At 37.8% G+C, this 26,803-nt stretch overlaps 5 protein-coding genes and 4 non-coding genes across 11 annotated transcripts; 2 read left to right on the forward strand and 7 right to left on the reverse strand.

The window, feature by feature from the left end:
* Nucleotides 1-5,317: 5,317 nt before the first annotated feature.
* On the forward strand, nt 5,318-9,363 carry LOC126634660 (histone-lysine N-methyltransferase ATXR2). Its single transcript, XM_050305194.1, has 14 exons — nt 5,318-5,574; nt 5,642-5,727; nt 5,935-6,248; nt 6,400-6,512; nt 6,623-6,654; nt 6,947-7,092; nt 7,355-7,442; nt 7,677-7,725; nt 7,822-7,876; nt 8,058-8,127; nt 8,205-8,274; nt 8,684-8,760; nt 8,903-8,959; nt 9,067-9,363. The coding sequence occupies exons 1-14, from the start codon at nt 5,409-5,411 to the stop codon at nt 9,187-9,189; spliced, it is 1,446 nt and encodes a 481-aa protein (XP_050161151.1). The 5' UTR covers nt 5,318-5,408; the 3' UTR covers nt 9,190-9,363.
* Nucleotides 9,364-9,525: 162 nt separating this feature from the next.
* LOC126634661 (zinc finger CCCH domain-containing protein 13) lies at nt 9,526-14,737 on the reverse strand. 3 transcript variants are annotated; one of them, XM_050305197.1, is made up of 11 exons: nt 14,594-14,737; nt 13,038-13,148; nt 12,774-12,807; nt 12,443-12,566; nt 12,280-12,336; nt 11,665-11,762; nt 11,480-11,551; nt 11,158-11,372; nt 10,565-10,761; nt 10,029-10,238; nt 9,526-9,830 (listed from the first exon to the last, which is right to left on the reverse strand). In XM_050305197.1, exons 1-11 carry the CDS (start codon nt 14,721-14,723, stop codon nt 9,786-9,788), a joined length of 1,293 nt encoding a protein of 430 aa, XP_050161154.1. In that variant the 5' UTR covers nt 14,724-14,737; the 3' UTR covers nt 9,526-9,785. The 3 variants fall into 3 exon arrangements, with proteins under 3 accessions (XP_050161154.1, XP_050161152.1, XP_050161155.1); XM_050305195.1 differs by having other exon boundaries at nt 12,437-12,566; XM_050305198.1 differs by lacking the exon at nt 9,526-9,830 and having other exon boundaries at nt 10,169-10,316; nt 12,437-12,566.
* A 113-nt stretch (nt 14,738-14,850) lies between these two features.
* Nucleotides 14,851-18,186, forward strand: LOC126634662 (uncharacterized). Its single transcript, XM_050305199.1, has 9 exons — nt 14,851-15,354; nt 15,437-15,484; nt 15,605-15,664; nt 15,740-15,823; nt 15,921-16,025; nt 16,543-16,656; nt 16,753-16,853; nt 17,336-17,447; nt 17,686-18,186. Exons 1-9 carry the CDS (start codon nt 14,851-14,853, stop codon nt 17,815-17,817), a joined length of 1,260 nt encoding a protein of 419 aa, XP_050161156.1. The 3' UTR covers nt 17,818-18,186.
* Nucleotides 18,187-18,568: 382 nt separating this feature from the next.
* LOC126584067 (small nucleolar RNA snoR80) lies at nt 18,569-18,692 on the reverse strand. Its single transcript, XR_007609984.1, has one exon. It is a non-coding gene; the product is annotated as a small nucleolar RNA snoR80 (small nucleolar RNA).
* Nucleotides 18,693-18,782: 90 nt separating this feature from the next.
* On the reverse strand, nt 18,783-18,896 carry LOC126584058 (small nucleolar RNA Z152/R70/R12). Its single transcript, XR_007609976.1, has one exon. It is a non-coding gene; the product is annotated as a small nucleolar RNA Z152/R70/R12 (small nucleolar RNA).
* A 94-nt stretch (nt 18,897-18,990) lies between these two features.
* LOC126584057 (small nucleolar RNA R11/Z151) lies at nt 18,991-19,078 on the reverse strand. Its single transcript, XR_007609975.1, has one exon. It is a non-coding gene; the product is annotated as a small nucleolar RNA R11/Z151 (small nucleolar RNA).
* Nucleotides 19,079-19,269: 191 nt separating this feature from the next.
* On the reverse strand, nt 19,270-19,368 carry LOC126584055 (small nucleolar RNA Z157/R69/R10). The gene has a single exon (XR_007609973.1). It is a non-coding gene; the product is annotated as a small nucleolar RNA Z157/R69/R10 (small nucleolar RNA).
* A 755-nt stretch (nt 19,369-20,123) lies between these two features.
* Nucleotides 20,124-21,828, reverse strand: LOC126634279 (peroxidase 3). The gene is made up of 4 exons (XM_050304785.1): nt 21,537-21,828; nt 21,242-21,433; nt 20,974-21,136; nt 20,124-20,680 (listed from the first exon to the last, which is right to left on the reverse strand). The coding sequence occupies exons 1-4, from the start codon at nt 21,744-21,746 to the stop codon at nt 20,265-20,267; spliced, it is 981 nt and encodes a 326-aa protein (XP_050160742.1). The 5' UTR covers nt 21,747-21,828; the 3' UTR covers nt 20,124-20,264.
* A 2,352-nt stretch (nt 21,829-24,180) lies between these two features.
* LOC126582936 (peroxidase 27-like) lies at nt 24,181-26,170 on the reverse strand. Its single transcript, XM_050247176.1, has 4 exons — nt 25,944-26,170; nt 25,582-25,770; nt 25,074-25,239; nt 24,181-24,968 (listed from the first exon to the last, which is right to left on the reverse strand). The coding sequence occupies exons 1-4, from the start codon at nt 26,163-26,165 to the stop codon at nt 24,562-24,564; spliced, it is 984 nt and encodes a 327-aa protein (XP_050103133.1). The 5' UTR covers nt 26,166-26,170; the 3' UTR covers nt 24,181-24,561.
* Between the last annotated feature and the right edge of the window lie 633 nt (nt 26,171-26,803).

Here is a 26,803-nt window from a genome sequence, read left to right on the forward strand (position 1 = left end):
CGTGATTACCCTGATTGGCTACGTCCACGGAGTAGAGAAGTTCTCATTAATAGTGAAGGGTTTACACAAGTACATAGGTTCAAGCTCTTATTTAGTGAGTACTAATGAATGATTTAGTACAAATGACATTAGGAAATATTGTGGGAGAATGATCTCCTTTTATAGAAGAGTTTCTAACTTTGTTTTGACATTGACACGTCTTGTATTGTGATTGGCTTCTGATGTTAAGATGTATCGCGCTATGATTGACTTCTGATGTCGACACGTGTCGCGCTGTGATTTGCCTTCTAGTTGGAAGGAAACTCTTCTGAGTCCTTGACGGTATAACGTTGACCGGTGCTCAGTAGTTTCGGGATAGTATGGTACAAACAATGCTCTTCTAAGTTCTCGAGTAAGGGAAGCTCCTCGGTTGGGGACTTGCAAGATCTAAGCCGCTAAGTAATCACGAAACTTCTAAGTACCGAAGTGTGGTATCGTCTTCACTTGCCTTATTTGTCTCATAGGTAGATATGGCATCTTCTCTGGAAGTACTTTCCCTCCATCCAGGGGTGGTATCTTTAACCGGTGGAGATGCACAAGGTAATGTATCAATTTGACTTGAAGTTTACTTGTAGTATGAGTCCCCTAAGTCACCGAGCTAGGAGATTTGCCGAAAGAGGTGACAGACAAGATAAGCAATCAGAGTTCCAAGCAAGCAGTCCCAGATCAGAAGTTTGATTTCGAGCTCCGAATGATTGTTCTCATTCTCCCTATCTTGCAGGCAGCAAAAAGGATAAAGAAAAGAAAAATGAGAAGATATGATATGAGATACTTTTGCTTTTGAAGAAGTAATTTTCCACAGACTTATTCTTAAATTGGGCTGGAGGGTTTTCTGGTTTCCTCCAGAATATAAGGCCGACTCAAGAATTTGAGGGTCAAAACAAGTCCATCAAATCTAGAGTACGTTCGACCATAATGATATGAGATACTTTTGTTGTTGACAAAGTAGTGGATGTATCGGCACGTGTTATGTTACTCTTGTCTCCACATGCTTTCTTGTATCATTCTCACTTGCCCTATCTATTCCTCAGGTATATGTGGTATCTTTTCTGGAAGCATAAGATGTTGAAGATGAGTACTCGAGAGCAATGACAGGTAAGTAATCAGGCAAGAGGTTCCAGGCAAGAGGTTCCTGACTGGAAGCTTTATTCCAAGTGCTGACTGATTGCTCTCTTTCTCATTGTCTTGCAAGTAAGAACAAGGCCAAAGGAAAAGACAGGGAAAAAGCTTGATATGGGATATTCTTGCTTTTAACCCTGATGATATGAGATACTCTTGCTCTTGTGTGGCTTGTTTGCAAAGGCATTATCCGGGGGAAAAGAAGCTGAGTATTTCGAGAGACTCTGTTGAGAGTGCTCTCTCGGATGTGAAGAAAAGTTGAGCATTTTTTTTTATTTGCAGATCTACCTGGCCGTGGAGGATAAAGGTCGACATATATAGGAATTGTCCCAACAGCGAGTGGTAATACTGTTCCTTTACCTTTATTGGTCATAGCAATGTAGTGGGAGCTGCAAGATTCACGTGTTTTAACTTTGTCAGAGCACTTTGAAAAAATGGTCTGTGGTATATGGAAAGCTGATGTTGCGTGTGAAGATTGCAGACAAGTTTTATCCAAGGAAATCTAGCTCTCGAAGTTCGAAGAGCGGTGCCTCTTCGGTTTTCGAACAAGCAATCCTGTCGAGGATATGGCTTTCGAGATTCGGAGAACGGTACCTCTTCGATTTTTGATAAAACAATCCTGTTGAGAGTCTGGCTCTTGAGATTCGGAAAGCGGTGCCTCTTCGATTTTTGAGCAAGTAATCATGTTGGGAGTTTGGCTTTCGAGATTCGGAGGGCGGTGCCTCTTCGATTTTTGAGCAAATAATCCTGTTGGGAGTCTGGCTCTCGAGATTCAGAGAGTTGTGCCTCTTCGATTTTTGAGCAAGTAATCTTGTTGGGAGTGTTTTCTCGAATGTGAGTAAAGGTTTGTCATTTTTGCCAGTATGCCTTGCCACAGAGCACGGAGGTTGACACACATAAGGACTTTCCAGTTATCAAGCAGTGGTGCTGTTCCTTTACCCTTGTGGGTAATAGTAGGGTAGCTGGACCTTCAAAATTTATGTGCCTAAACTTTGTCAGAGATCTTTGGCAAAGTTATCTGTGGTACCCGAGGAGTTGATGTTGCGTATGGGGATTGTCGACATATTTTACTCAAGAAAATATGCTTCTCGAAATCCGAAAAATTGTGCCTCTTCGATTTTTGAACCAACGGTCATGTTGCCCTTTCTTTTATAGGGGCACCAATTGTGTGCAAAAAGTACGTTCAGAGAGTTATTACTTGTAGGACTTTTGCCTTTATTTTTATACTTTAGAGATTTATTACACCTCATTTCTCCTTCATCATTTCTAAGAATGTATGGCCCATCCGACCGTCGTTTTGACTTGAACTTTGGTGAAGAGGCGGCCATGCCTTCTCAAGACAACATATGACGTCCATTCTTCTTATCCCCTACTTGTCATCTTACCGTTAGGGACTGTGATGAAGAATGATATGACAGCTGCGGTGATGGCAAGGAACCTTCTCATTCCCAAAGATAACAGACTACTTTCCAAACAGTCTGATGAGTTGGCTATTAAGGATTCTCTGGCTTTCAGTGTTTAGTGTGCAGGTTCTGTGTCTAATATGGCCCAACGTCTATTTACTCGAACCTGCCAAGTTGAATCATTGGCGGCTGAAGTGATAAGTCTCAAACAGGAAATCAAAGGGCTCAAGCATGAGAATAAACAGTTGCACATGCTCGCACATGACTATGCTACAAACATGAAGATGAAGCTCGACCAGCTACAGGAATCTGATGGTCAGATTTTACTTGATCATTAGAGGTTTGTGGGTTTGTTCCAAAGGCATTTATTACCTTCGTCTTTTGGGGCTGTACCGAGTAATGAAGCTCTAAATGATCAACCTCAGGTGCCTCCTCCTTCTGGGGTTTTGCCCAATACTGAGGCTTCGAATGATCACCCTTCTGTGCCTTTTCTTTCTGGGGCCCTGCCGACTGCTGAGACTTATTCTGAGCAACCTTTGTGAAGGCTCCCTCTTGTTTGTTTATTTTGATTCATGTATATGTACATATTTGTAACTTATCGGAGATATCAATAAATAAGTTTTGCTTCATTTCAACGTATTGTGTTAAATACACCAAAGCCTTCTTCACTAAGTTCTTTGAATTTTTCCTTTTGTTAAAACTTGTATGTTGAAGCTTTGTGAGTGAAGCATGTAGGTTGAAATAGTGCTCCCTTAATTTCCCGAGTGAGGAAAACTTCTCGGTTGGAGACTTGAAAAAATCCAAGTCACTGAGTGGTCGTGAGACTTCCGAGTATCAAGGTGCAGTAGCATATGGTAGGAGTCCCCCAAGTCTCCGGTCGAGAGAGTTGACGAATGAGGTGTCTTGCTAGTAGCCAAGTTTTCAAAGTAACGATTATCATTACTTTGTTATTATTATTGTTTGTAACGGTTATCATTACTTTGATCACTTTATGACCACTACCATAAAACGTGGCAAAGTCTGTACACCCACTACACCATTTACATTATATAATTATTTTATCACCTCATCTGACCAAATTGGATATCAACAACTTGAATGACAATAATATATATATATATATATATATATTATTTATTACCCAATGACATATACCCAAGTACATGTGCAATATTTATTCATGGCCTAGAATATTGTGACTGCCATTAAACTATGTCACTTATACAACATGTGATTTACCACACGACTGAATAAATTATTTATTTATAGAAGGCATATAGTACAATATTTTGCCTTGACAAACTTTATCAATTTGATTTATTCATTATACTGTCATACTTATATTGTCATTTATTGTCATGAATTATTGAGCAACTAGATCCACTGATCAACATTGTTGCTGATTAAAAGAACCCAATATGCAAATCCGACAAGCGGACCCGAATCATGTCGAGAATCAACTCATAATGAGTGCATGTCAACATAAAGTAGATACTTGTAATGAGGAATACTACGAGCCGAGCCGCCTCGCAATGAGCATAGCCTCTAGCCGAGCAGCCTCGCAACGAGCATCGCCTCCAGCCGAGCAGCCTCGCAACGAGCATCGCCTCCAGCCGAGCAGTCTCGTAACGTGTGATACCTCTAGCCGAGTATTGCTTTATGTTGAGCATTGCCTTGTGTTGGGTACTGGTTCAAGACATCTAGCCACTTCGGCCCGTATATGGATTGAATTTGAAGTCTCCAGCTAAAAGACTCTCTTGACTGAAGACTTGAGGGACTCCTGTTGGTACCATATATTGAACCTCATCTTTGGGCCTCATCCCTAAACCCATGATTTATGTAAGAAAGGAGAAAACCCTTATTCTATAAAAAAAGGCCTCACCTTCACTAAGAGGGGACTCACATTCAGCCTCACCTTCACTAAAGAGATCCACGTAGTCTCACATTCAACCCTCACAACAATATAGAGGGCAATACCTTCCCAGCCAAATAGAGAGCAAAATGGCAATGATTGCATTGTTGATCTATTGTAATCCATACATACAACATCAATGTGGACGTAGCCCAAATATTGGGGGTAAACCACAATACATCTTTGTGTTATTGAGCGTTTGTGTGATTCACGGTCAGACTTACGTTGATCCAAGATCCTCCGAATTTTGTGCATTAACAACAATCATAATTTGGCTTTATAATAAAGTGAAGAAAATATCTTAATTTAGTCGGCAAAGCAAATGAAAGAAAGGTGTTTTTTTCTTTCAAATATATCCCCTTTTTTTCACATAAAATGAAACAGTCATATCAACCCTCGCATTTTAGTGGTGTGACAATGTTACAGATGTTAGCGGTTATATTTTATTTATAAAATTATTTAAATTTTCTATTTTTAATTCAACTATTAATTTTTTACTACTTAGTGCTATGTAGCATTACAGATCAATTACATATCTTGATTAATTTTTTAGAATATTTTTAGAGTTTGTCCACCATTTATTATTTTGATTATTTAAAAAAAATATTAATTAAATAAGAATATTAATTTTTGTCAAATCATTTTGTATAAAATGATCAAAATAATTGATGATGTACAATCTCAGAACCACGTTTATTGATTTCAAATCTCAGAAAAAACCTGTTTTTAATCAGTAATCCTGATTACTTTTGCTTGGATAATTTGAGTTTGACTCCTTTGATCGGTAATATTTAGAAGAAAAAACTGGGTTTTGTCAAATATAAAATTGGCCTTTAATTTACAAAAGGACAAAAGGCGCAAGTCGTCCCCTTTCGCCGCCATTAGCAATTTATCATTCAGCGAGCAATTCGCTTGTTTCTACTGTGTGTGTTTTGATGGAGATCGTTTGCCCGATCGATGCAGAGCTGGGCACTGAAATCTCTGCTCTTCTCACACCTCCTTCACCCGCCGACGTCGAGGAGTACTTGAACGAGCTCATTCAATCCAGCAGCAGGCAATGCAATGGCATCACAGTCAAACAAAACGGAGAGCTCGGGAAAGGTAAAACCCCCATTTTACAAGTTTCCCATCACTCGTTTCGATCTGTAATCTGCTCTTTGATCTTCAGGTGTGTACGCGGACTCGGACTTGAAAGAAGGAAAGCTTCTTCTCAAGGACCAAATGCTTGTGGGTCTTCAGCATTCTTCCAACAAGGTCTTGAGTTCTAACTTTCTCTGATCCAAAGTTTGAATTTTTGATCCTGGGTCTTTTCAATTTTCATTTTTGTTTTGTTTTTTGTTTTGCAATTGGGAGGAGACTTGATTTGCAAGAATTGGGAGTTTCTTTGATGAAGGACTTTATCTTTTGCTTTTGGGTATTTTAATTTAGTTTTCAGTGTGTTTTTTCAATTGGGTTTTGCAGATTGATTGTTTGGTGTGCAGTTTCTGTTTCCGTTTCGTTGGCTCTGTTGAGCTTCAAATTGGGAGGAGACTCTATTTGCAAGAATTGGGAGTTTCTGCCGGCCGAGATTGCTGTGAAGCTGACTACTCAGCTGAAGATGAAGACTTGGATGACTCTGGGCCTAGCAGTTCTATTTACAAAGAGAAAGTTCCTCTTCCGAAAGGGATTGTTGAATCTTTAATGAATGGTGGTCTAAAGTTGCCTTACTCTGATAAGTTCTCACTGCCTCCGGTTGTTCCATGTCCTGGTGGCTGTAAAGAAGCTTATTACTGCAGGTGGGTAAGCCAAATTTTTATGTTTGAAGCATGTTGGACTATGACAATGGCACTGCAATAATAAATGAACTTTCTTTCATTGGACTGGTTTATCTCTTTGTGAATCAAGTACCCAATAAATAACTTGTTATCGTGTGCCGATATCTTGTAGCAAACAATGTGCAGAGTCTGATTGGGATTTATCTCATTCCTTACTTTGCACCGGGGAGAGGTCCGAAGCAATCTCTAGGGAGGCACTTGTAGAATTTATACAGCATGCCAATGGTAGGATGAGCTGTGCTTCGTAGGTTATATCTTCTCTACCTTCTTATTCATTTTCCCACTATTGTCTTCTAATTTTATCCTTTTTTTTTTTTTTTTTTTGCTTTTACCAGACACAAATGATATATTCCTCCTTGCTGCGAAGGTACCTTCTATGACAAACAGCAATTCTAATTCCAATCTTTTATTTGTCTGGGTCTGAACTTCTAGCAAACTATCTGATCAATACTTGCAGACTATTTGGTCTCAGTTTGTCACGATATGTTTTTGGGATGGTTCGCCATGGGTAGTAGCATTACTTCTCTGTCTCAGTTTGTCACGATAAGTACGTGGTACCTTATGTGTTACATGTTGTTCTTGTCACGCTCGATAAGTCTTATACCATATGATATGATATAAGTCCAATTAGTTGACCAAGTTCCTTGGTTTATTTTCAGGCAGTGTCTTCCACCATATTGAAGTACAGGAAGTTGAAAGTGGCTTACTCTGAAGACCGAGAGAAAACACCAAATGTTGCAGGCAGCCCTCATCTATCTTTACTCTTAAAAGCTTGGAAACCAATATCAGTGGGACACAAGAGAAGGTAGCTATATTACGTATATAGTGAAGACTTGCTGTTGTGTAAACGATCTTAAGTGCTCCTTATGTTATCCTTGAAAAGGAAGAAATGTTTTCCGTGCATAGGGCAGAAGTATGGAATACTAGTACACTTCGTACGACATCACTTTAATGAGTTTTCCACTTTAGGTGGCATCAGTTGCATAATAAACGTGTGCAATGGTTTTGAAAATGTTTACATGACGGTTTCTTGTCTCCTCCTTTTCTCACATTTTATTTGCTCTTAGGTGGTGGGACTGCATTGCTTTGCCATTTGACGTTGAACCTTCTGATGAAGCTGCATTTAGGATGCAGATAAGAGAGTTGGCATTCACGGTAGTACTTTCTCCACTAGATAGGTTGTTTTAGAAATTCTAGTTTGAGCGCTATATTCTGTTGTCATCTCTTGAAAATGTGTATGTTCTTATTAGGGATTATGAGCTTCCAAACAAGTCAAATTAATGTTTATTTCATATAATCATCATGATCCAAAATATTACTAGATTCTTTGATGCCTCTGGTATAATATTCTGTTATTTGAAGTTCTAACTGTATATTTGAATCTTTCAGTCACTTGAACTCCTGAAGGCAGCCATCTTTGATGAGGAATGTAAACCAAGTATCCTACCCACTTTAGCACTTGACGTATGTTTTCTTATTAGAATCATGCTTACTGTTTCTGACAGTTAAATTTGAACTCCTTGACTCTTCCCAGTATTCTCCCTCGAAATCTATGGGCATATAATTGCCATGTTTGAGTTGAATAATCTGTAAGTCAGAATTTACCAAGGGTTTATCCCCTTTTCTGTCTCGTCCATTGAATATATAAACTGTGCATGCATCCAAAATGGTGCCAGCAATGGTGGTTGAAGTAATTCATGCGCTTTGTCAAATTGCTTATATAGTTTGCTTGAGTCATCAAGCTTTTAATTTTATTTCACTTTGTTTCAGTGATTTGGTTGTAGCATCTCCAGTGGAAGATTATTTTTTGTACATTGATGATCTTCCAAATCCTGAAAAGGTTAGAAGTCATACTTTTCACCTAATTTATTCGAAAATTTGGATGTTCTGATGCCATTTTCCTGCTATTCATGACAGAAAGAAGTTGAGGGTATTACACGACCATTTTTGGATGCTCTTGGTGATGACTATTCTGTTTGTTGCCAAGGTATCATGCTCTTTTGCAGTTTCTTCACCATTATACGTTATTCTTCTTGGTGTTAATCTTTCAAGCTGTTATTTTGTACTTTATTCTTCTTGGTGCTGGACTACCTCGATGCTTGTTTCTGCATGCTCACATATTTATTCTCGAGGCTGGACTACCTCCTTGGGGCTAACGGTGTTCAGTAAGCGTGAACTTGTCATGGTGGAATTTAGTTTTTATTGTTACTCTTACTAGGAGATCATTGGTGTTTGTAGAGCATGCATTCTTTGCCTGTTGGATATATTAATTTTGTTGCTGATATATTTGCCTTGCAAACTATTTTAAAAGCTAATGGTCAACAAATGTGGACTTGTCTCTCTCGGTTTGGCGAGGAGAAATATTAACTTCCAATGTTTTGTCAATTTTGTTTTAGGCACAGCGTTCTATCCTTTGCAGAGTTGTATGAATCATTCTTGTAGTCCCAATGCGAAAGCATTCAAAAGAGAGGAGGTACGTAAACTTCCAAGTTCCATATAGTAATTGAGATCTTCATGCAAAACCACGGTTTAAAGCAAACGCCATCTGCAGCTTTTTAAAGCATTCCTTAATTAATTTTTGTGCGTCTGCATTCACGCTTGTTCTCCATTACCAGGACCGAGATGGCCAAGCAACGATAATTGCACTTAAGCCGATTTCCAAGGGGGAAGAGGTACGAAAGTGAATCTCCGACTCGGTCTAGTATGCCATTTATAAGGTCGCAATATCCTTTTATCGAACTTGTGTTAAAATGCTGATGATTACTTTGAATTTTTCCAGGTTACCATTTCTTACGTCGATGAAGACCTTCCTTACGAAGAGAGACGGGCATTACTTGCAGATTATGGTTTTAAGTGCAGGTGCCCGAAATGCTTAGAAGAAGGGCCAAAATTGTGTGATTAATCCGCCGGTTTTCTTGCTGATGAAACTGCTTGTTTATCAACCATTTAATTTTCTGGTTTTACGTTGGTGCTTCCCCGTTTTCCCATTTATGTTTCAGCATCGTTCGATTCGTCTTTTATACACCAGAGATGGTGCTGAATTCGATCTTGGTTCAACTGATCCTGTTACTGCTTATGTTAAGTGCACGGATCCTTGCCCAGCAAAAGAAAGACGACCGGAAATATATGGGAACGAGAGGGAAAGTGCAGCGTCACCTAATCAACTCCCTGCACATCTATAATCCCATCATCCCCATCCCCTTAAAACTGCATTAGAAAACGAGAATCTGACGAACGCTGAAAAGAAAAGAAAATAATCTTCGAAAAGAAAGAATATCTTCGTATGTTACTACACTGAGCTATGCAATCAAGCTTGATCCATCAAGCCTTAAAAATATATATGTAGAGTTATAGGCTCCGTGTAACGCAACGAGGAAGCTTGTACACCAAATACATAACTTTGCAAAGCCGGCATCAGATGTAGGAGATACACGAGTCTCTAACAGCTAGTACTTGAACTAAATCTATCTTCTCACTGCTAAATACTTGCACCATCTCCTACTCAACTCCCTGCACATCTATGATCTCATCATCTCCCTCATACTGCATTAAAAAATGAGATGCCGTTAGACACTGAAAAGAACATTTGACAAAAGAATGAAATATAATCACGGCATGATCTGAATACTTGACAGATGATATCCACTGCGTTGAAAGCCAGAATGTCACGCGAGAGGGTGCATGAACAATGAACTTCAATAAGCAATCATAAACAATGAAAAGCGCACGAAAAATACTGACCTGCGAATGGTTATTTCTAAGGATTGGAGGTGGTGGAGGAAGGTGAAATGAAAAGCGTCCTCTCTCATATGCAGCTCCTTCCTCAATTCTAGCAGAACCATTCTCAACTGTCTCACTTTTATCCTCCAGTTCAAATTCAACTTCTGTGTCAACTGCGTGGGCAGCCATACTGGTAGAGGGTACGACAGGTCCTGACTCCGAACTCTTTAACTACACATTTGTTGTCCAAAAGATTTCAGTGCAAGTATTAATATCAGCTGCACCTTTTTTTAAGGCATACATGCGTAGCTTTCATTCAAGGAGGAAAAATGTTAGTTCAGGGTTGAAAAAGAAGACGAAGTTCAGAGGCAACTCATTCTAACACAAAAGATGTGAGATTAAAATTAAATTAATTGAGAGCATGCAGCAATGTCAGTGGAGTTAAACTGAATCAGGAATTTCAAATTGCCTAAAATATATAGCTGCTGGCTTCAGCAAATATTATGCCCAATGTATAGCAATTAAACAAATTTCCCATAGAAAGTACAAAGATGCACCTTATCTGCAGAGAGGATGCCTGAGGAAGCAGTCTTTCTCCTGTCATGTTTGCCTTCCTTAGCTAAAACCTTTGGACCGCCAATTCCATTGTTCACTGGCTCCTCCTTATCAAAATTTGATTGAGTAGGGTGTATGCTCCACCGAGAGAGCTTCTTTGGTCTGCTAGATGTTGTAAGATGTCCTCTTGTTGGATGAGCTGGTACACATCTCTAAAGTGTAAGCACCCATAATAAAAACCGCACATGGTATCCATTACGGAAACAACTTCAACAATATAGTCCAAAGTCCAAGTAATCAAATGATGCACATGAATTTTGAAGAAAAACTGATAAGCTAAAAATCATTAAATTAGCAAAATCTATTTGTTCTTTGAAAAGAAGCTAAACATGTCTAAGAATGGTGCACACAGAAAATAAACAAAACTAGCCACAAATGATGAGACTCTAAACTCTAAAGGGCTTTTATTTATACTGATTCTGCTTTCAACAAACAAAAAAGAGGTTGATATATAAAACTTCAAAGCTGAGAGAAGAACAAACCATATATTTCATCAAATCCACAAAACCCCATACATGGAAATGTAAATGCCTACCACTTTGTTTTGATTCTTTGGCGGTATCCCTAATAGCATCCAGCCTTTTCTTGCTTGGAGAAGCATCATTCAGCTGCTCATTATGGGGGGTGACTGGAAAACCAGTAGTCTCACCATCACTAACAATATTAATGCTCGAATCCTCTTCATTGGCATCAGTTCCATAAATATCTAAGGCAAGCTGATCTCCCAACTTATTAAGTCGGACCTGTGATCTACAGATTTCAATACAATTATCAAATTCCAAGAGCTCTACAAACTCCAATAATGACTGAATGCCAAAGCAACCAGAGGTATTTACAATATTAAAAAAAATACTTGCCTCTTTAGTTGGTCTTGTATCTTTGAATGACGAGAATGTGCTTTTACAAACTTATTCACCTTGTAGGAGATCCTGAAATTTTGAAATCCCGGAGAAGAGGAAGAAAGATCAATCAGTGAGTAAGACTTCCGTAAACACGCTACCCTGTAGCAGGCAACACAAATTCCTTACACTCTATTCAGTACCTCTTACATTCCTCCTTCTCTTTGTATAATTGAGCCTCAAGCTCCTTAATTTTAGAAGTGAGACTATCCACTTCTTGAGACTTCTCTTCCAGGTGAACCTGAAAAATAACAAACGCATTGCACACAAAAAGTATAACTAAAGGACATTCAATAAATCATGGCAGCAATCTGAAATAAGCAGACAGTTTAATAGCAATGAGAAAACAGAAAGAAAGACCAAAAGGCAGATATTTCAAAAAAAAAAAGTGCTCAATAACCATCTGAAAAGCTTTAATACAACATTATATTCCCACCATCTTAATGAAAGTAAAGTGATATCTACCGAAGAAGATACACCTAAAACAACTTGCAAGAGACAACAGCACGACTGAAAATGCAAATACATATTTTTTTTGTTTTTTACAGACTAGTGCTACAACAGCATGGTATCATTTTGACAAACCTTTTTTTTTTTTTTTATCAATTATTTTCAGTAACAATGTCCAAAAGAAGTTGCCCAAAAGACCATTGAAAATTAGATTGGCATATTCACATTTACATAAATGAAAATTAACTGGCAAAAATCACAATTTTGTTGACCAATAAAAAACATAAGTTTGGGTAATTTGAACTGACCCCTAATTGAGATTTACGGTTATCAAGCATGTCGATCTCTGACTGCAATTGCTTTAACTGCTCCAAATTCCAAGGAAGAATATCAAAACAGAATCTCAATCAAGATTAGAAAGCATAGATGAACTCGTGATGAAAACTTTTGAACAGAATTTCAGACCTGCACCTCAAGAACACCCGTCGAACTAAGTTTAATATTTGCTTCTTTAGCTTCATCTTCAGCCTCATTTGAGATTCTCAAACTTCCAGAAAAATCGCTTTGGCCATCCAAGTGTTTCTTCCTTCTTTTTCTGCTCCCCAATGAATTTAAAATGAAAAATAAGCGCTAAAGTGATCAGGAAAAATTAAAGTGAAAAGATATATATTTTTTTAATTAATTAATTAATTTATTTTTTTGTGCTGTTTATAAAGAGTAGATCATTAGAAGGATAAGTGCTCAACATGTGTGACATTCACAAAGAAAGAAAATTGCAAAGGGATCCATTTATTTAACTTACCTTTCTCTCTCAAGGGACCTGGATGGACTATATTCTGCAGTTTCATTTCCGCCAAGACAGTTGTAGGGAAAAAAAATACAGTAGTCAGACTTTATGAAAAGTGAAAAAAAGGAACTATAAACCAAAATAAGTTCGATAACAGACTTAACAGTTACATGATGCTGCACCAAACTTTGCTCATACTTGTTACTGTAAGGCATAACTAAAGAAAGAAAAATATGGAAAACAATACAACAGAAGAGTTAAGTAAGAGTGCTTCCTAACCACGAAGTATATGACGGCCTCTTATATTTCTCTCTGGTGAATAACTTCGCTGCGGAGAATGCCTTCTGTCAAGTCTATCCCTCAAGTCATCGCCTCCAGAGTCCCGCCCACCTACAGAGAGTGAAGAAAACTTTTCAGTAAAGCAGATCTAATAACTAGCTACTAATTCGTCTGTCTAAAGAAACAAGGAGAGCACCCCTTATGTGATAATGAGGCTAAGCTTACCATCACGTGGAATAGCATGAGTAACATAATAATGAACAATAATGTTGAATCCTTGCCAGTTTCAAGGGGTACACAGTAGAAACTACTGGTCTTATATAAGAAATAGATATAGTAAACCCATGTGTGAGCTTATAGATAACCTTCATATATCAGAGAAACATTGGAAAGAGGAGAATTGGGATTCCCGTCATCTTGCTGAACAATAGTATAAAGCCGCAATCAGAAAGTTCAAGAGATTCTCCAAGGTTTCATATAAGGATACAGATATAAATTATCTGAACAATAGTATAAAGCTGCAATGAGAAAGGTCAAGAGATTCTCCAAGGTTTCATATAAGGATACAGATATAAATTATCTGAAGCACACGTAATCATTTAGTTTCTTCTGACAGAACTTCCATAAAAATAGCATTCTTCTCCATCTCGGAAATATCTTGAAGATACAAGTCAAGACTACAAATAAAGAGAGTACCATAATCCCCACGAAATTCATAAGCCATAAGCTGCAGAAGCAGCAAATAGAAAGTACGCATGTTCACCAAACCATCTTGTGTCTTAACTCTATAGAAGAAGATATATTCCAGAACTACGTAACGCTGATGATCCATCATAGCATATCGAAGATGCAACATAATGACAAGGTTCCCCACAGAAATACCACAATAGGAATCTGCTTCAATATAAACCACCAGGGACAATCCATACTGAATCAATACAATAACCTTGCTCGTCGACATGAACTTGGGAATTTTCATACGCCTTGATATTCTGACAACGCTACATGTCTCTCAAGAAGAGATTTTGATAGCAGCCCTAACCACTGAATGACTAAATCTGCAATCTTTCTGGAATAGTACTTTTAACTCCCGACTCCCGAGTCTGTAAACATACATGCTCCCATTTGCTCCATCGAACGAAAAATAATATATTATCCGAATTGCAGACACATCATTGTTTCAAACATGGGAAGGATTGCATTAGATGATCATAAAACAGAAGACAATTTCAACATAGAGAGAGAGAGAGAGAGAGAGCAATTAATCACTTGAATTCATTCAAGTAAACAGAATTCATTAAAATTATAGTAAATTATGTAGTTTCAAAGAAAAATATGCAAACATATGACTTAAAATCTACAAAAATTACTATAAATTATCAAAATTTGACAGTAAATTGTAATTCTGTGCAACCCCAATACAGTTACAAGTTCAACTTCAACCCAAAAATAAAAAAATTAAATTAAAAAAAAAAACCCACTTTCATAAGATAAGCAGAGCTTCAGAGTAGGTCACTGAAGAGAAAAAACCAACGTGAAGCAAATATTAATATTACCGTGAAAGGATCCGCCCGAAAAGCGACGGAGCTCCGCCTCCCCGTGAGCAAACGAGCAGCTCTGCCGCGCGCACCGCCCTCTCTGATACAAAACGCATAGCTTCGTCTTGAACAGCTTCCTATCCGCCATCTCCCCAATCAGAATATCGGAAGCGTAAGAGCTAAGTTGCGAGAAAGGAAGAAAGGGAAGCCCTTTATATATACATACAATACTACTTCATCATTGACCGTACACGTGTCTCCATGAGATCATACATATGCATTCACCGGTAGCGTACTGTTCTGTCCTTGACAAAAGTGTTATGATTCGCTCGACCCGCCTGGTCGCCTCACTCTACTCGCCCGAGTCCCGCCGCGTCTTCCTCTCTCTCCGCCGTTCTCCTAACTCCCTCGCGCAATTCTCCACCGTCAGGAATCTCAGATTTGCTTCCTCTGCCACCGACGGCGGTCCGCGTCAGCGCGAACCGATACGGCCCCTGATGGACGCGGAATCACCTTTGCCCAACCCGGCGTCAGCCGAAAACTTTGTCCACATCGAGAACCCTACGACTGAGGATTTGTCCGATAGCATCGTAGGCGTCGATGCGCCGAGGGATGAGTACGACGACGGCATTTCGATGACCGCCGTGGCTGAGAGTTTCGAACAGAGGAGGTTTCTTCCTGAGGAGTTGTCGAGGAGCGTGGTGGTGCTCACTTGTGAGTCCACGGCTGAGGGCGGCGTTTGCGACGTGCACCTGGTTGGAACGGCACACGTTTCGGTGGTAAGAGAATTCAATTCCTGTTTGGTTGGTGAGAAAATTTGAATTGAAAGCCTTGGTCTTTGGTTTTGTGTGTGGTTTGTAGGAGTCGTGCAGAGAAGTTGAAGCCGTGATCAGCTATTTGAAACCAGAGGTGCATAATCCGTTTTGAAACTTGCTTAATAAGGTTTATATTAAGTTAATTCTGACAACAGTGTCATGAAATTATGTTAAATTATAATACAGTTAACGAATTTTCGTGTGATGAATGTAGGTTGTCTTCTTGGAGTTGTGCTCGAGTCGAGTGGCGGCACTCACCCCTCAGAATTTGAAGGTCTGAGTCTATGTTCTGGTTCGGCGTTAGTTTTTGAATAACCAAACATGATTACCAATGCATTTAATTCATCAGGTACCGACGATGGGAGAAATGATTGAAATGTGGAAGAAAAAGCACAATGCCTTTGGAATTGTTTACAGCTGGTTCCTTGCAAAGGCATGTTTTCATCTTTGATCCAACTATACCAAGCATAATTTCCATATGTTCTCAGTATATTCAAGCGGTGGAATGTTTCGTGTCATTTTTCTGCTAGGTTTCAAGTAGGCTTGAGGTGTTTCCTGGTGCTGAGTTTCGTGTAGCATATGAAGAAGCAATGAAGTATGGCGGTAGGGTGATACTTGGTGATCGCCCCGTGCAGGTATAATACATTATACCTTATCATTTTGGTTTTCTGATATCTATCAATTGCAGCCTGCCCAATGCACCCCTGGCTACATTCCACTCTTCGGCCGAAGAAACATTTATCAGCTGCACAAGTAATTTTGATGTGTAATGAAAGTGCATTTTCATTTTAAAGGCTGATTATGATGAGATTTCTTCCAATCGAATGCTATAGCTTTGCTTTTTTTGTTGACAAGATGCTCTCTAGATGAAACCCGTAAACCAGACTTGCAGAAAGTTTATGCCCGAAGTTCTCTTTCAAGTCCATTCCTTGCAAATTTGGTGGCAGTTTCAAAATTCTAGTATCTATTGCATATTTGCATGTTAATTGTCTTACTTTTATGTTTCTTGGTTCTCTTTTACGCCGACCCTGCTATAATAACTCATCTTTTTCAAGCTGGCTTTCCATACTTATATATCCGTATTTCAGACTTTGTATAATTTTCCTGGTGAAGAATTACTTTGATATATGACTTTACACTGACTGAAAACAGATTACCTTGCGAAGGACGTGGGCAAAGATGCCACTTTGGCATAAGATAAAACTGCTATATTCCTTACTTTTTCAAGCTGTCTTTCTACCAAGTCCCGATGCTCTTAATAGTATGGTAAACATCTACTTGATTTGTTGAAAGACAACTACTCCTCCATTCTGCTAATGTTTAGTTTCTTGGGATTAATGATTTGTTCTTGTGTATATTCAGCTTAAGGAAATGGATGATGTTGACATGCTTACTCTTGTGATTCAAGAGATGAGCAAGGAGTACCCAACTCTAATGGAAACACTCGTACATGAGCGAGATCAGTAAGTATTCTTCTGAGCTAATTATTCAATCAAACTAATGCAAAGATCAAAAGATGATGCCACATCTGCATACCTTTGTCCTTTCACAATTTTCTGTTTCTTTTCTGCCCTTATATAGTGAACATTTTCTTCATCACAGAGGTTTAGTTATTAAACAAGTTCTTATGTCCACACTGAAAGTAAATTCGATGTAGACAAAGGAACGGCGCTGATGATGATTATTGGCTGTATATACACTCTTGTATGATCTAAGTACGAGCTCTATATATGCTTGTGGAGGTTGGGGTGTGTAGATAAACAAATTTCATTTTGATTTGTGGACATTTTCCACATTCAGTTCTCCTACGGCCTTAAATATTATCTGTCAGGGCACCTATTCAATTAAAACATAGGACACCTCCAAAGACCTTAGATAACTGAATTTTGTGGAGTCTTATTGTTTTGTTGATCTGATTGCTTGATTTTAATTGTTGAATATTTAGGTACATGTCGTCTACATTACTGAGAATTGCCAGCGAGCATCGTTCAGTAGTTGCAGTAGTGGGAAAGGGGCACCTCCAAGGAATTAAGAAGCATTGGCAGCAGCCTGTTGTGGTTGGTGAATCCTTCCTTTTGAATAAATTTTATAGTTTGTATCTTATCCCAACTCGTCGGTAGTGATTGTACAGGAAAATCAGTTCCTTTCCCAATAATGCTCCTTAGATTTGCTTTCTGGATCCGATTTATCGTTGATGGTTTCTAGAATAGAAAGTATGTGTTTGCATTTTTTGACAAGTATTTCCTACAATTAGTCTCTAAACTTCGGTGCTCTGTGTTTTACCATGTATTGCAGATGAAGGATCTTATGGTAATTCCATCACAAAAGTCCTTTTTTACCACCGCGAGGATCCTTAAATCTTTGGGTGTCGCGGTAACTGGGGCGGCCATAGTATCAGGCATCTATCTCGCATCCAAGAGGAAGTAAAGCTCGGAAAATGGATACTGAACAACTGAATGAGAGGTTGAAGGTCAGCCAATATACACCATGTGATTCTTTTTTGTTGAGCAATACTACCAATTACCCGAGGGAAAACGTACTAGAAGTTGGAGCCTTTTTTTTTTCCTCCCACCAAATATCTGAATCCATCCATTTTACTCCCAATCAATTGGTGTGGATTTTCGCAGTTGCCCGTTGGAGGCCGGCAACTGCCTTTGTTATTTTCGTTTTATACAGTTTGTGTTGCTTTACCTGTACTTTTAAGCCGTTTTTGCCCTTCAATCAACAGAATGTTTTTCTGATTTTGTAAATACAAGTTCAAGTAATTACCATGGCTCTTAAACTTTTGGTCCAAAATTTTCAATCGTCTCACGGTCCGGCCCTAAAACCTCAAGTTTAATCGCCGGTGATGGGGTTCGGTAAGCAGATTTGTCGACGAAAAACTACGACCGGACGGTAAACTTCTCGGTTACTTCCATCTGGCTACACCGTTTTGGCCAAAATGAAGATCAAGGACACCGAGTTTTGTTTTGAATCCTTCTATTGGTAATGTACAAAAGGAGAAAAGCCCCTCTCAGTTTACAAAGTTAAAATCTTTAAGACCATTAGTCAAAAGCACTTTTATTGGTTGATTTGTTCAGGATAATTTGTTCATCGTTCTTTTATAAGAATGCAAAAGCACTTCGCTCATCACTAAAAGCACTTTCGCTAATCACTAAAAGCACTTTTTCGGATGTATGAATGTATGTGGAGTTTCCCGGATCCAATGGCATTGCGAATCCACTGATCAGAATAGCCACAATAATGAATTTGGCGTCCGAGCCATTACATCAGGAGGAACCAGAAAATCCTCTAGAATTGGTAATGGACGCAAGTTTCAAATCTTTCTTACAATTTCATCCAAAAATTAACAAAAATATTTAATATAAATTCAAAAATAATGTGGGGGAGTGGGAGCTCAGTGGAAGGAGAAGTCGTTCTGTTAGATGAGCTCACGGCAAGAACCCCAAAAGAGGCCTCGTCCACTGCCCAAAACACGTCCAAGTGTTTAATCTCATCATTGCAACCACAACCCATCAATCAAAACATTCACAATTTCCAAAATTAATTAATCTAAAATAAAAAAAATTATATGAAAAAAAAAACAAAAAAATTGAATTTGAGCCTCAGTGTGTGTAACAATCAGATCATTGACCAAGAGGGCTCACTGAAATCCGCTAAGATAATTGTATGTTATCATCATAAGCCCCAATTTCACCAAAAACCCTAACTTTGCAGGATTAGACAAAACAAATCATACCAAAAACCCTAATTTTTTTGCAGGATTAGACAAAACAAATTTATGGGTTATTGATAAAATCCAAAAAGATGAGATGGGTAATCTTTGAAAAGCAATTTTTTAAATTCGAAATTGGATTGGGAAAAGAAGAGAGGAGATGAAGGTGTGCTCAGACAGCCAAGGGTTTGTAATCAAACTTTTGGGAGAAGAACCCAGATCATAAACTCTAGTCCACAAAATTGCCTCATCACCGCACACTTCTCACTTGACAGAAACACAGAGGAATTGCACAAATTCGAATTCGATTCAAAACCCCAGATTTTGGTATCTAAGAAAACTTCGGCCAGTAATGGCGGCGGAGGCGAAGCGAAGGGATGGGAGGTTGCAGAGATAGGAGATGAAAGTTGGTTGTATATATAGGCTTAGGGTTTATGTGAGAGATGGAAATTAGGGGTGGGGTTTAGGGTTTTGACGGCTATACCAAAAATGGGCCAAATGAAAGAGTTCAAGCCCATTTTAAGTTAACCGAAACCTAAAAGCCCAGTGTCAGTTCTAGCATTCGTATTTTTCTTATTTGTGAAATTATAGTATAAATATTATTTCACTGTAATAATCAAATGGCTGTATAAATGTTTTTCGATTTGGACGAATTTTTTTAACAATGATCTATACATACAAATAAAAAAAAAAGTCATATAATGGAAATTATTGTGGAAATGAGCCCAAACATGTAATTAATTAGCGTCGTATTAAGTTACTAACTAGCGTTTAAGAAGTCTTTACCAGATTAAGCATATAGAATGATGCATAGTCATTTCACCAAAATTCTAAATTTATTATGGCTAAACAATACTAAGTTATATTTTTTTTCGTGATTAGCCATTAAAGTAGTGAACAAATCACGTCGTTGAAGTAGTGATTAGTCACAATTTGTGGTTTGACTAAGATACAAAGACCTTATTCTCCCTAGTATCCCCTTTTTATAATGATTTGGTATTTACGTACACGAAGACAATGACAAGCCTCAACTTTATTAATACAAAACAATATAATATCAGAAAGCATTACATGCATGCAGTTCACGAAAATTGCCATTTTTATTACACCAAAAAAAAAAAAAAAAAAACACTGAAAATTAACCAAAGATTTCCGTTTTCTAGCTATTCACAACTGAACACTGCTTCCTAATCTCACCAGCCGATCCAGTCTTAACGTTAATCCGACCCATTTTCTCCATGGACTTTCCAAACTCGTCGTAGAAGTTCTGCGGTGAACCTTTGAGCAGCTGGTTGATATAATTAAGAGTGGTTGAGCTGCTTGTCAAAGCAGCATCGGATTCAAACAACCCTCTCCGTTTGAGCAAAAGTGTGTAGTAGCTTAGGTCAAAAGTACGGACGCTTCCAGGGTCCATCTCAACAATTGTGGTGTTATCAGTTGGAGTTTTGCACTTGTTGGCCTTGAGATTGGCTGCGTATTGGGCGTTCAAAGCCGGGTCCTGGTCACCCACTCCGGTGAAATTGTAAAGGCGGTTTGAAAATGATAGGCAATGAGAGACCCCAATTGTGTGAGCACCTGAAAAAAAAAAAAAAAAAAAAGGAGCAAATTAACCCATGTGGTGTGATTAGGTGCATAAGCCCATTAGCCACTGATATGCCTTTAGCAACCTATTAACTACTAATTGATTTTTTTTATCCATTTTATTCCGTGCAACTAATGCCACTAGTTATTGTATGTTAGTAAGACTATAAAATTTGACCTATTGATCAAGTTAACTATCGTTTATAATGTGTGATCTTGATTCATAGTGTGACAACATAAGTCTGATAAGAGAACATTGTCCTGTATATTTCAAGAATTAGCTTTACCAGATAGCAAGACCAAGTCCTTCAAATCAAGACCCACGTTGGCAAAAGTTCTTTGGAGAGTGCTGAAGTTCGACAATGGGGGTGGGATGTTGGCTAAGGCTTCTGCCCTCCTTGCGATCACCCCATCTCTTCTACCTTTTGGAACCTTCCAAGTTGGACCTCCCTACACACCATGCCAAGAAAATAAATAAACAAAGATGAAAATCTAATGAAGAATTGGGACTACATTTGATTATTTTGGTTTTTGAACTTTGATGGTAGGTCTTACTGTTGCAACAATGGAATCTCTTGCTGCCAAAGCAATAACATCTGCGCAGGAAACTACTCCAGGGCATTGAGCTTCAAGTCGGCTCTTTATTCTGTCAATGAAGTCAAATCCTCTGACGGTTAGATTTGGGGGAGCATCTTTTTCAGCTTGGTTACTTGAAGTCGAGTTCAGAAGAACGGATGCATCACAACCCTAATAAGCAACAAGCATTCATTAGTTCCAAATTACAATTCTAACCCTATTAATACAGTTGCAGAGAATGTTGGTCTGTAAAGAGAAGAAGATGGTCACATACCCTGACAAAGCAATCATGGAAGTGCAATCTTATGAGAGCAGCTGCAAGTGAGGGTGCATTGTGGATATGCTTCTCGATGTAGTCTTTCACAATCTTCTCTGCTTTTGGGCAGTTCTTGGAATAAAATCCCAATTGCAACTGAGCTTCACTGAAGCCTATGATCACCAGAAGACATGAAACCAAAATCCCAGAAAATCGAATCAACCCCATTTTCGTTGCAACTGATCTTCAACTTGTAGTAATTTAGAGGAAGAAACTTGATTTGAATGTGTTGGCAATTACATAACTGTGATTTGAAATTTATAGGCCTCCACCCCCAACTTCAACTTTGTGGGCCTAGTGCAAGATAAGAAATTGCAAGGTGACGTCCAACTACCATGCTTTTTGGCGATTCTATATCCTTTCCTTAATATTATAACTAGTACTAGCAGTTAAAGTTGTTCCTCGTAAGACAAGTAAAGAAAATCCCATATCTGGAATGTTTTTGTACTTTGGTGATGGATTATGTTTGAAGCTAGCGTGTGACAGCACATATTTTTTTGGTCTCGTTGCCACCAAATTTCATGTCATTTTTCATGGTAGTTGGAGATTAAACTAATTGTGCCTTAATTACAAATGAGTATCAATTTTTCGGTCTGATTGTCGTTTACCCATATTATGATACACGGTTTCACAACATCATTTAACAATGTCATCATCATATGGAAATTGGATTAACTTTGTACATAAAAATTTTAATATTCAATGATGACGGCTTTTATACACACACACACACACACATATATATATATACTGGCGTTTTTAATTTCATCATTCTTCCAACCTATCCAATTTTCTTATCAATGATTGGCTATCTGCCCTTGTTACAGAAAGTAAAATATATATTAAGCAATGAATGACAAAATGGCAAAGAACAAATCAATCGAGTCGAGCTGATGAACCTTAGGCCTCCTCAGTGTCTCAATATCTAATTATGCACTTCTCACAAACATATTTTTCTTTCTGATTATAAAAAATTAAAGTTTAAAATAAAAATTTTAAAGTGTCAATAACAATTTCTAAAAAGTATTTCAAACTGAGAAGTTAGGTTTTGTTCCCCTTCATCAATTGTTGCTTTTGTGCATCTTCGTCGTGTTCCTTCTTCACTAGTGTTCCGTCTCCTGTTTGTGGCTCACTGGAAATTCGCTCATGGTTGAAGGAATCTTCAAATTCAATCAAGTAAACATAGGCTTTTTCTTTTAATTAATCATGGCGCCTATTTTCCCGCGTGTGTTTCGAATAGAAAGAGGGCCTTGATTATTTATTGGGAAGGAAGGCCTTACTGGTTCTCCAATGTCATGTCACATCATGTGAAAGAAGCAGAAATAAGGAGATCATAGAGAGAAGGAGATGGAGGAGCTGGCCACTACAAGCAGTTGCATAGTTTGCTTCCTCTCCAAAACATGCACGAAAACAATTTATGAATAAAGAACACACAGGGGACTACGCATCTGGATAGAATTACATTTTCACTTGCAATTGGATTAATCATGGGAAACTTTCTATTGAGCCACAATGAAGGGAGCGCAGAAATTCACAGAAAGACAAAGTCGTTAACGCAAGAAAAAGGATACACAAACTGCAAATAATAAACGTCCTTATGAATATTTTTTTTTTAAAAGAAAAACTGAACTCAATTTTAGGTTGACATGTCATGTTTTAAATGATAGATTGTTATAACGGTTTAGATGTAGCGAAATGCGGGTAAATGCACGAAGCCTGGATCTAGTTATATATGCTAGCTGGGGCAATCGCTGAAGTCACTTCTTTAATCCCTGTCCATATCTCTATGAAGTTTCGGGCCTAAGATTCTATCGGAGTAACAATGCAAGGCAAATTAGTAAAATCTAGCATATCTGTAGCTCTTTAATCCTTTCATGGAAAGATGTATCTCTAGGGGTTTAGACATTTCACTGGAAAACAATTTACGAGAATCCGCTTTAGGGTTTCAATAATGAAAATTAAAGTTAAAAAAAGTAGTACTAAAAGTGAGGACTTTTAAGCATACATACAAGAGTTGGTTATAAATTAGTATATTATGATTTTTGAAGGAATAATAATTGCTCTAATTTATTACTTTCATGCATAGAAAGAGGTTTGTTATTATGTATTTTTGAAGGAAATTTTGTTTTAATTTATTAATTATTTCTATCTAGGTGGAGATATTCTCGTGTCACTAGTTTTATATGGAAATAGACAAATGAATGAATATACACAAGGGAATTGTTATTAGCACTTCAAAATTTTCATTTTACACTATTCACAAGTCTATTTTTCTTTCTAATTATAGAAAATTTGGAATGCCAAATGAGATTTTTGGAGTACTAATAACAATTCCCATACAAATTACAGCAAGCTTATTCTCTTTCAGTTTTCGAATTGCAATCCATGTTCTTCTCAAAAGTTGATGAATTTTAGTTGTTTATTTTTTTAATTTATCAATGTGTAAATGTTCTAGTTGTGATATTAAATTATCCCATATCTAATTGGTGAACGCCGGACCATATGATATAATAATTAGCACAACAGAACACGTTGATGAAAGTTGGCCATCAATTATGCCCGACCCTTCTTGTATAGAAACCAATGTTCTGTCTCAATCGAATAATGTTCAAGCCTTATTGATTTGAAATATTTATAAAAACGAAATAATAAAACATTTACAGGATATGGTGTTGAAAGGCTCCCACCATGGCAGTCCAAAATCATCACACGACTTGTTAACCAATTTTGGTTGCAACCCTTTTTGGAACACACAACACATACATGCATTATCAATTATGCAAACATTCATACTCACAATTGCAAATTCAAATCACCAGCTGAATAAAAATGTCCACGGGAAGTGATTTCCTCAAACTATTTTTCTCTTTCTACTCACCCTTTCTTATTCTAGCTTTCGAATTGTAGAAATCAAAGGAGAAAACAAATGAGAAAAATAAGTGCACAAAAATCATTTCCCAATGTATATAGAAGTTAATTGCCTTCAATTAACAAAAGCACATTGCTTCCTTATTTCACCGTTTTTGCCTGTGAGGACTCCAATATTACCCATATTCACCATTGAGACACCGAAATCTGTTAGAAAGGTGGATCCACGAGTTGTGGCTTGCTTTGTCACATAGGCTTTTGTCTCAGTATCATCAAGAAGAGCTGAGTCAGACTGGAAAAGTCCTCTTCTTTGAGCTACTAGAGTGTAGTAATCTTCATCAAACGTTTTGAAGCTTCCAGGATCCATCTCAACCAGGCTAGTCGTGTCCCCTGGCTTGCATTTTGTCTTCAGCTGAGCTATGTAATTTTTGTCCAATTTCGGGTCTGTGTCGCCTTTTCCGGTGAAGTTATACAAGCGATTTGTGAAGGACGGGCAGTGAGATGTGCCTATGGTGTGTCCTCCTAAGAACAATGAAGAAAAGTGAGATCAGATCATGTTGATTAGGGTTTCATGAAGCAAAAACAAATATATAAATAAAACTTGCATGTAAACGTAATAATATTCACCTGACAGAACCGCTAGGTCTTTAGCACTTAAACCCTTGGCTGCAAATATTGCTTTGAGTTGAGTTATGTCAGCAAAAGGAGGAGGTAAGCCTCTATTGGCCTCTGAGGCTAATGACACTCTTCCATCTCTTCGTCCAGTCGGAACCTCCCAAAATGAACCATGAACCTGGAAAAAAAAATATTCATTCATTTTAAGCCAAATATATGATTATTTAAGAGCTAAAAATCTTATGTGCATGCATGAAGCATGATTGATGTTTATTCTTTTTATTTATAAAAATGAAAGCAATGATAGCGAGAGATAAAGGAATCGAACCTAAGATCTGGGGTTTAGTAAAAAATCCCTAATAATTAGCCCTTGAACTACAAGTCACTTACACATGATGTCCGTTTCTTAATTAAAGAACAGACATCCATTCTTAATCTAATGATACATTGAATAACTATTCTTAATCTAATAATACATTTAAGAACTATTGATTTATGTGGATTGAGTTTAATTTATTACCATTCTAACTGCGTCACGAGCTACTAAGGCCAAGATATCAGCACAAGAAACGACACCAGGACACTTCTTTTCTACTGCAGATTTTACTGCATCAATGACATGGAACCCTCTTAAGCTTTGGTTGGGGATGGCTTCTTTCTCAGCTTGACTGTTTGGTGTGGAATTCAATAGCACAGAACCATCACATCCCTGAAAATTAAAATTTAAAGGAATTAGTTGCTTTGCAAAATTCGGTAATTAGCAATTGTTGTGCAATTAAAAAATAATTTGAAGGACAGTTTTCAACAGAAACTGTTGTGTCATTAGCAGGACTTGATGGATTACATGAGACAAGTAACACAACCAAACGACATATCACTTACCCTAACAAAACAATCATGAAAATGCATCCTTAGAATAGGAGCAGCAAGAGTTGATGCCCTAGATATGTATTGATAAGTAGTCCTTGCCACAATAGCCTCTAAATCAGGGCATGTTTTGTAGTAGAACCCGACTTTCAATTTCTGCGCATTGCTCGAGTCTAAGGCCAACAAAACAAGCAGAACCTGAAGAAGAAAGACTGAGATGATCTTTTGAAAAGCCATTGTCTTTAGAGAGATGGATGGAATTGAAGCTAGGCATGTCTGGTTTTTATAGTTATGTTTAGGCCTTTGAACTTGTCATCGTTAAGTTATTTTATGAACTTTATATTATCTAAAACGTTTGTTAAGGCTTCAGCAAACAATCGAGTTGACAACGTCCTCATACAAAAATAATAATAATATGAACCGAAAAAACGAGTTGACAAATGATGGAAAAAATAATAATAATAAGAACCGAAAAAACGAGTTGACAAATAATTAATACCCTAATTTCTGCTTTCTTTATAAACTCATAAAATATTTTATTTGCACCACCATCTAATGTGTTTGTAGCTTTCATCTTCACCTTCCATATAGAAGTGAACAACTTCTTTCGCAGTCACTTGAAGGCAACAGAAATTACAGTTAAAGAGAGACAATACTTGGCTCCTTATATGCAAGGAGCAATTTCTCTTTACCAATCACAATTTGACATGTATGTATATATTTTTCTTTTGTATTTTAATAAGTCGGTTCGGTATATGTCAGTTTTTAATTTACAGGCAAATCTTAGCATTCAGTCAATTGAGCAGTTTTCGTTGAGAGATACCATCATATGAAGATTTGTTTATGCTTCTTAAGTGGAGGTTGAGATGATTTTT

The sequence above is a fragment of the Malus sylvestris genome, chromosome 9 (assembly GCF_916048215.2).
Source record: "Malus sylvestris chromosome 9, drMalSylv7.2, whole genome shotgun sequence".
Lineage (NCBI taxonomy): Eukaryota > Viridiplantae > Streptophyta > Magnoliopsida > Rosales > Rosaceae > Malus > Malus sylvestris.

Excerpts from the sequence above, each read along its gene's own strand:
- LOC126634662 (XM_050305199.1), top strand. The coding sequence starts at position 14,851 with ATGCATTCACCGGTAGCGTACTGTTCTGTCCTTGACAAAAGTGTTATG. Across the intron at positions 15,665-15,739 it reads TCACCCCTCAGAATTTGAAG|GTACCGACGATGGGAGAAAT; the intron begins GTCTGAGTCTAT and ends TTAATTCATCAG. Across the intron at positions 17,448-17,685 it reads ATTGGCAGCAGCCTGTTGTG|ATGAAGGATCTTATGGTAAT; the intron begins GTTGGTGAATCC and ends CATGTATTGCAG.
- LOC126634661 (XM_050305195.1), bottom strand. The coding sequence starts at position 14,723 with ATGGCGGATAGGAAGCTGTTCAAGACGAAGCTATGCGTTTTGTATCAG. Across the intron at positions 12,808-13,037 it reads AGGCCGTCATATACTTCGTG|AATATAGTCCATCCAGGTCC; the intron begins GTTAGGAAGCAC and ends ATGAAACTGCAG. Across the intron at positions 11,373-11,479 it reads ATACAAGACCAACTAAAGAG|ATCACAGGTCCGACTTAATA; the intron begins GCAAGTATTTTT and ends TGAAATCTGTAG.
- LOC126634660 (XM_050305194.1), top strand. The coding sequence starts at position 5,409 with ATGGAGATCGTTTGCCCGATCGATGCAGAGCTGGGCACTGAAATCTCT. Across the intron at positions 5,728-5,934 it reads TTCAGCATTCTTCCAACAAG|ATTGATTGTTTGGTGTGCAG; the intron begins GTCTTGAGTTCT and ends TGGGTTTTGCAG. Across the intron at positions 7,726-7,821 it reads TGATGAGGAATGTAAACCAA|TATTCTCCCTCGAAATCTAT; the intron begins GTATCCTACCCA and ends GACTCTTCCCAG.
- LOC126582936 (XM_050247176.1), bottom strand. The coding sequence starts at position 26,165 with ATGGCTTTTCAAAAGATCATCTCAGTCTTTCTTCTTCAGGTTCTGCTT. Across the intron at positions 25,771-25,943 it reads TTCATGATTGTTTTGTTAGG|GGATGTGATGGTTCTGTGCT; the intron begins GTAAGTGATATG and ends TTTAATTTTCAG. Across the intron at positions 25,240-25,581 it reads CTCGTGACGCAGTTAGAATG|GTTCATGGTTCATTTTGGGA; the intron begins GTAATAAATTAA and ends TTTTTTTTCCAG.
- LOC126634279 (XM_050304785.1), bottom strand. The coding sequence starts at position 21,746 with ATGGGGTTGATTCGATTTTCTGGGATTTTGGTTTCATGTCTTCTGGTG. Across the intron at positions 21,434-21,536 it reads TCCATGATTGCTTTGTCAGG|GGTTGTGATGCATCCGTTCT; the intron begins GTATGTGACCAT and ends GTTGCTTATTAG. Across the intron at positions 20,681-20,973 it reads GGACTTGGTCTTGCTATCTG|GTGCTCACACAATTGGGGTC; the intron begins GTAAAGCTAATT and ends TTTTTTTTTCAG.